The sequence below is a fragment of the Gavia stellata genome, chromosome 25, assembly GCF_030936135.1.
Source record: "Gavia stellata isolate bGavSte3 chromosome 25, bGavSte3.hap2, whole genome shotgun sequence".
Classification (NCBI taxonomy): Eukaryota; Metazoa; Chordata; class Aves; order Gaviiformes; family Gaviidae; genus Gavia; species Gavia stellata.
The window spans coordinates 5,749,669-5,756,869 of record NC_082618.1 but is presented as its reverse complement, the minus strand read 5'-3'; the positions used below and the strand labels follow the sequence as shown (position 1 = coordinate 5,756,869).

Below are 7,201 nucleotides of genomic sequence, written 5' to 3'. Positions count from 1 at the left end.
ACGGGGGGCAAAGTTGCCGCTGGGCAGGGCCGGGGCAGTGGGGCGGGGGGGCCGCGAAAGTTGAGCGCCGGTGCTCCCCGCTCCCCCCCGCCCCGCCGGCCTGGCGGGGTGCGTGTGTCCCCCCGGCACCCCCCGACCTCCGCCAGCCCCAGCACCCCCCCCGCGGGCCGGTGCCGGGGGTGCCGCGCTGCCCGCCGCGGCGAGAGCATCCCTCCGGGAGGGTCGGGGCGGGGTGCGGGGTGCTCAGCGCTTGCTTCCCCCGGCTGCCCCCGGCGTCGCGGGGTGGCGGGTGCGGGTGGCGGTGCGGTGCCCAAGGTCGCGCCGGGGGCCGGGGCATCCTCCCCGGGAGCAGCCTGCCAGCCTCCGCCGGCCCTGCAGCCCGCCGAGCTCGGCCTTGCGCGGAGCTCCTGGGGCCCCCACCCCGCTCCCCGCTCCGGCCCCCCACCGCGGGGCCGCCCCGCTGCGTCCCCCCGCTCCGCGCCTCAGTTTCCCGCGGTGGCACGCTGGCCTGAGACGCTCGTGGGGCCGGGAGCCGTCGGGTCGGCCTCTGATGCTTTGGGGCGCAAGCCTGCTTTTTGGGGCCCGCTTTTTGGCTTTCCCCATGTATGGCCCCCGTGTGCTAGCCCAGAGGGGGACGGAGTTTTTTGGGGTGGCACAGCCCACGCCACGGTTCGGGGCAGCCCCGCGGGTGCTGGGTCTCGGGCTGTGTCGCCCCATCACCCTCCGGCCCCGCGGAGGAGCTGGGGTTGCCTCTGCGAGGAGGAGGAAGGGTTTGTGGGGACGGGGTTGTCCCTGCAGCAGAGTGGCCCCCCGGGACTTGCGATGACAGTGCTTTCTGCTGGTGGAGAGAGTCCCTGGCAGGGCCGACACGGGGGCTCCTGCACCCCCCATTTCCCTACATGTGGCACGGAAACGCTCCCGCTGCTGGGGCGAGCAGGTCCCCGAGGGCAGTCAGCACCCAAGGGGACAGTCCCAGCAGCACAGCGGGCCATGTCCCCCAGACTTGGGCACAAACCCAACCTGCTGCCCTCGGGGCTGGATCAGGTCCTGCTGAAGGCCTCCAGCCCCGGTGTGAGGAGGGTGAGGATGGTGAGAGGATGGTGTGAGGATGCCCAGCCTGGGGGACCACGGGAAGCCTGGCTGCCCCGGCACCCAGCAGCAGGGATCTCCATGGCCGAGCTCTTTTTGGGGCAAATAACCCCTGTCAAAACGGGCAGGACAGGGTGGTTTGAAGCTGTCACTTTCTGCCAGCTCAGGGACCACTGCCCTGTCCTTTGGGGATGGTTTCCAGGGAAAACGGACCAGAGCATCACAAATTGTTAAAAGCATCCACACTTTGAGATAAAGCACAAGCTGCTTCCTGGCGATGGGAGTGAGCAGAAGTGGGACCCGGCCCCTCACCCTTGCTGTTTCCATCGCAGCTCCTGGTCGGGAACGCAGTGCCAGCGGGCGTTTGGGCTCCTCGGACTCTGCTCCCGCATCCCTGTGTGTGGGTTATCACCCCACGTCCCCCCAAGTGCATGGCCCTGCCCCGGGGCCCCTCTGGCCTCAGCACATGTGCCAGCAGGTTGTGGGCTCACCCCGTCAGCTGGCTCGGAAATTAGCCTCCATCAAGTTAATTGTCAAACCACTCAAAGCCTGAAATTAAACATTAAAGCTGTCGTTCGCAGGCGCAGAGCAATCTCCCCCCGGCCCCAGCAAAAGGCAATTCCGGCTGTCCAAGCAGAGGGAAGATGGATTCCCCAGATCAGGGCAGCACCAGGATGGAGCAGCCGGTAGCGGTCCCCGCGGGTGCTATGGGACAAGTCCCCAGCACAACCCAGGACCCCAGTGCTGCCAGGGCTGGGCAAATCCTCAGCCGCAGACGGTACCTTTCCCAGAGGTTTCCTTACTCTGGTACCGAAAGGGCTGAATGTGCCTGTGACAACCTTCCTGGGATAAAGTTTGCTCAAATCCTGGCTCTCCTTCTCTCTGCAGCATGGGAGCCTCCGAGGGGGACCCTGGGGTCTCACAGTGCTGAGGCTGCTGCTAGGGACGTTGCCCAGCCCTGGGGGATGCTCCTGCTTCCTGAGGACAGACATAACCCTTTTCCCTGGTCTCCTGCTTGGAAAAACATCACCTGGAGCAATAGTGGGGTCTGCTAGGGTGTCTCCAGGATCTGACTGGCTTCACCTTGGCCTTGCAGTGATGGGCTGTCCCGGAGGGGAAATGCATCCTGAATGGGGCTGAGGCCCCCTGCGCGGGAATATGCGGCCTCAGCACCGTGGGGGCAGCACCGGGGCAGCGGCCGGCGCACGGCGGCATGGTGGCAACGTTCAAGATCGCTGTGCTGGGAGCCCAGGGCGTGGGCAAGAGTGCCATAGTCCGGCAGTTCCTCTACAACGAGTTCAGCGAGGTCTGCGTGCCCACCACGGCCCGCCGCGTCTACCTGCCCGCCGTCGTCATGAACGGCCACGTCCACGACCTGCAGATCATGGACTTCCCCCCCATCACCGCCTTCCCCGTCAACACCCTGCAGGTAGGGGTGCACCCGGCTCGGTGCGATGGGACCTCCACGTTGGGTGGTCTCTGGTGATCTCAGTGGGGTTTTGCTGTATAACCCTGCGGGATCCCGGTTCCTCCTCTTCGGGGGATGCTTCTCCCTCCACGTCGGGGTTTGCTTGCTAAAAGCCGGTGCGAGGGATCGCATCCTCATGGCTACTGGCTGAGCGGGCCCAGGATAAAGCGTCTTTCAAAGCTTTTTCACCTACAATGACGGCAAACACTGGAGGGACGGCGTCCCGCTCCAAGGACTGTGGCTCTGGCAGTGCCCATGGCCCTGTCCAGCTGGGCGGTGGATCCCGGAGCACTGGGATCCTGTTCCATGGCTGTCAGAGCCGGTGCCAGCAAAAGGCTGGGAGACCATGGCCAGAGCATTCGGGTGAAAACCAGGGGGTCCTGGAGAGCCAGACCCCAACGCACCCACTGCCCGAGCCAGGCAGAACAGGGCTGCTCGTCCCCTCCCGGGGCGGCCATCACCCCCCCAGCATTGCCTGGGCTGTCCCCGGAGCGCTGCGCCCACCAGCTCCTCCTCAAATCCTCAGAGCTCTCAGGTGCTTCCAAAACAGCCCCAAAAGGCAGCGTGGGGTTGGAAAGCGTTGCCACCAGTGCCGACTGCTTCGGCAGAGTTTAACGGGGAAAAAGGGGATTTTTAAGCTCGTGCCATGACCCCAGGGACACAAGTTGTGCCGCCGCTGCGGGGAAAGGAGCTGGAGGTGCCCAGCCATGGCTGCAGCCACGCCGGAGGGCAAGCCGTCAGTGGGGGCACCTCCGCGGGAGCCGGGCTCTCTTGTATTTTTAATCAATATAATTATATTGCTCCCGTGCCCAACGGGGACGGGGTTATAGGAGCCTTGTAGTGCTCCAAGTTTCCCCTGTGCGGTCGGACAGGAGGCGAAGTGAGCACCCCAGGGGCGAGGAGGAGGTTTAAAAATTAATTGGCGTGTGCAGGGAACGAAAGGTCAGCGCGAGAGACAGCCCGAAATAGCAAAGGGTAATTTATTGACACGGCAGCTGACGCTAACATACTCGATTAACTCCCTGTCTCGCTGCGCTAAAGAGGAGGCGGCCGGTGGGAACAGATGGAGGTTTCCAGGGAAGAGAGGACGGTCAGAGGGATGGCTCCAAGGAGAAAGGAGAGGACCGCGGTGGAGGATACAGCTCTGTCTGCTGGGAAGCATCGCTGGGCTCTGCCCCGTGCCCAGGAGCAGCACCCCTGTGGCGATGTCCTGGGAGAGGAGCGGGGGCCGGTGGCTCCCTGATGTCCCACTCCCGCACGGGGCCAGGCGGGATGCGCGGTGTGACCCTCCTCCAGCCCCGAGCATCCCAGGAAACCTGCCCCGCATGGGGAAAACCATCCCGACATCACGGTGCCGGAGCAAGCTGCACCCCAGCGTGGTGAAATAGCTGCAATTTATTAATGTCCCAGGTGTATCAGGACTCAGAGTAACCTGAGACACTGCCGCCTCATCCGCCTGCAGGTCTCTGATACCGCGGAGCCACACATCATCTCCTCCCCTCCCTGGATGGGAGAGGGGCTGTGTCATGCTGCTTGCTCCCAGCTCCTTCCCATGCTGCGGTCTGCGACACAGACCGACCCGCACCCCAGAACTTTCCTTTTCCCAGGTTTCTTCAGTCCTAAGTCTTCTTGTTTTGCCTCATTCCGATGAAAAACTCAGGAAGGGATGGTTTACGGTACTGAAGAGGTTTGCTCAGGGAGAAGTGATGCCTTTCCTCCTTGGTGCATCTTTCTCCTCTCCAGTCGCGCTCAGGGGGGTTGCAGTGCTGCCTGCATGGGCTGCCATTCCCGGTGTCACTGCAGCCTCGGTGCCACCGCTGGGCTGGGGAAGAGGCTGGAAGTGGGGCAGATTTTCACTCCTATAGCAGGGAAAAAAAAAATCCTGTTATTCCTGGAAACCCAAAGCTTTCCTAACAACATGTATTTCTTACAGCTCCAAATTTTGACAGTGGAGAGGCCACCCCCGACTGCCTCTGCCCTGGCTCCCAGTCTCACTCTCGCAGACCACCCTCCCAAGCAGGCACTGCTTCTCTCCCGTCCCCATGTCCCCTCCAAAGAGCCCTGCCATCACCTTCCCCCTCTGACCCATGGAGCTGCTGGTCCATCACCCCCGACCCCACGGAGCCGGGGCTGGGCTGAGCCCTGCTCAACCCTCAGCATCCTCCTCACCCACCCTGCCTGAAAACCGGGGTGCATCACTAATTAACACACCTAATTAGCAGCTTTGGAGGGTGAAGCTTTTACATCCAGGGCAAGGGGTTGCATTCAGCTCCGCTCCCAGCTCACCTCCGGACCACTGTGCGTTAGGCGGTGTTAGGCAGGCTGTAATCCTTGCTCAAGAGAGGAACTGGGGCTGACAGATCCCGTTATCTCTCCTCTGGATTAACGAGGGGGATAAGGGATCTCCGGAGATGCGGGGGATGGCTGAAGGGCCGCTGGGTGCAGACGCAGCCGTCACAGGGATGGGTTGGGGCAGAGCAGAGGTGAGCTGGGTGCTGGGTGTCGGGGCCGGAGGGCATGCAGCCCCCGGGGGGCTGGGGGAGCGCTCCCAGCCAGGAGCCCCACATGCCTGCAAAATACCTGGGGGCCAGAGCCCGCAAACACCTTTCCCCCTGCAAACCTGCCGGCGTAGCAGCCTCCTTGACGTGCCCAGCCCTGAAGCAGTGCAGGGCATCCCCTGGGCACGGCCGTGGGGCTGAGCCAGGATTGATCCCCCTCTGCACCTTGCAGGAGTGGGCGGACGTGTGTTGCAGGGGGCTCCGGAGCGTCCATGCCTACATCCTGGTCTATGACATCTGTTGCTTTGACAGCTTCGAGTACATCAAAACCATCCGCCAGCAGATCCTGGAAACGAGGTAGGGACCGCTTTGCTGGTGGGTGCGTCCCGTGTGGCTCCCAGCGGGGTGGTACGGCTCATCCCTGCAGTCCCCTGCTCTTGGCATCAGAGATGAGATGGAGACTGGGGCAAAGCCCCTTTGCAGGGCTGGGAGCCCAAAAGCAAAGGCAAAACTGGACCCTGGTATCCCCTGCGGGCAAGGGCAGCTATCCCTGGGAACACAACTGGGGCTGGCACGCCGGGTGGCTGGCCACGAAGAGGGACAAGGGGACAGGCCAAGAGGAGGCACGTCCCTCTTGGCAAGCCAAAGCCAAGTGCTGGTTTGGGATGGGTTGGGGGTCTGCAGGATGGTCCATCATCTCACTTGCCCTGTCCCCTTCTCTCCTCCCTCACCGCCCGCCCTCCCCAGGGTCATCGGCACTTCAGAGACGCCCATCATCATCGTGGGCAACAAGCGGGACCTGCAGCGGGGCCGGGTGATCCCGCGCTGGAACGTCTCCAACCTGGTGAAGAAGACGTGGAAGTGCGGCTACATCGAGTGCTCGGCCAAGTACAACTGGCACATCCTGCTGCTCTTCAGTGAGCTCCTGAAGAGCGTGGGCTGCGCCCGCTGCAAGCACGTCCACACCACCATCCGCTTCCAGGGTGCCCTGCGCAGGAACCGATGCACCATCATGTGAGCCCCCCCCGTCCCAATGGACCCCCCTGGCCGTGCCCCCGCGGCCGCCCATCCTCGGGGACCGTGGCTCCCCGGCAAGCGCTGGTGTCACTGCTCTCTGCCGGGGTGATGCCGCGGTGGGAGCTGTGCCGGGGGCACCTCGGGATTTGCTTCCCCGACAGCGCTGGCACCCTGCGGTGACATTTGGGGACGGTGCATCTTGGGCGGTGCTGAGCAGGGTGATGCAGTGGCCACCGGCGGGTCAGAGCGGGTGGGTGGCCGGGCTGCCTGGAGGTAGCGAGGGGTGAGGGAGGACCTCAGCTAAACCCCCGAGCCCTCCCCGAGCCTCTGGTGCTTGGGGCCAAAGCCGTCACAGGGGGTTTGTGTCTCTGCCGTGGCTGAAACGCTGCCTGGCACCGAGGGGGTGGAGGAGATGCCTCAGATGGTGCCCAGAGGTTGGCTGTCGGGTCTGTCCTTGCCAGCTCCTGCCCTGGCACCGCAGGGGCAACGCTTGCTGCTGCCTGCCATCACCCGCCTCCTGGAAGAAAATTGCCCAGCGCCTGTGGCCCGATGCGCTGGGGGTGGCCCCGGCCCTGGGGCACGGTGGAGGTGGGAGTCCGGTTTTCCTCCCCGCGGAGCTGGGGTTTCTCCTCTCGGAGGGTAGAGCAGCCTCCGGCAAGAGGCCAGGTTACACGGCCTCTCTGTTGTCTTGGTTGGGTCAGAGTTCCAGGCAGAATTTCTGGATGAAAGTGAGAAAGGGGAAAAAAAAATAAAAAATAAAGCCCCCATCCTGCCCCTTACATCCCCTGGGGTGCCGGGTGCTGCTTCCCCAGGGCTTCGAGTCCCCCTTCTGCTCTGGTTCAGCCAAGGAAGGCTTCTTCTCCCCCACCAGCCTGTTGAACACCAAATAATCTCAAAAGACTCCTTGCCAGGCAGGTCACCCCTCCGCTACCTCGCGTCCCGGGCTCAGCAGGCGACTGCCTTTGCACAGCTCCGACCCAAACTCCCGGCGTACCCCGGGCAGGCAGGCGGTTCCCCCCGTGCCGTCGCACCCTGCCAGCGGTGCCGGAAGGTGGGTCCGACCCGCGCCGGGCTTTCCCACGGCGACGCTCACCTCCATCCACCTGAGACGGCGGCGGTGCGAAGGCAA

General features: G+C 63.8%; 1 protein-coding gene across 1 annotated transcript; it reads left to right on the top strand.

The window, feature by feature from the left end:
* The first annotated feature begins 2,302 nt into the window (after positions 1 to 2,302).
* RASL10B (RAS like family 10 member B) lies at positions 2,303 to 6,073 on the top strand. The gene is made up of 3 exons (XM_059829457.1): positions 2,303 to 2,518; positions 5,288 to 5,412; positions 5,803 to 6,073. The coding sequence occupies exons 1-3, from the start codon at positions 2,303 to 2,305 to the stop codon at positions 6,071 to 6,073; spliced, it is 612 nt and encodes a 203-aa protein (XP_059685440.1).
* Positions 6,074 to 7,201: the final 1,128 nt, after the last annotated feature.

Coding starts and splice junctions, on each gene's coding strand:
- RASL10B (XM_059829457.1), top strand. CDS start 2,303: ATGGTGGCAACGTTCAAGATCGCTGTGCTGGGAGCCCAGGGCGTGGGC. Junction 2,519..5,287: donor TCCCCGTCAACACCCTGCAG/GTAGGGGTGCAC, acceptor TGCACCTTGCAG/GAGTGGGCGGACGTGTGTTG. Junction 5,413..5,802: donor CAGCAGATCCTGGAAACGAG/GTAGGGACCGCT, acceptor CGCCCTCCCCAG/GGTCATCGGCACTTCAGAGA.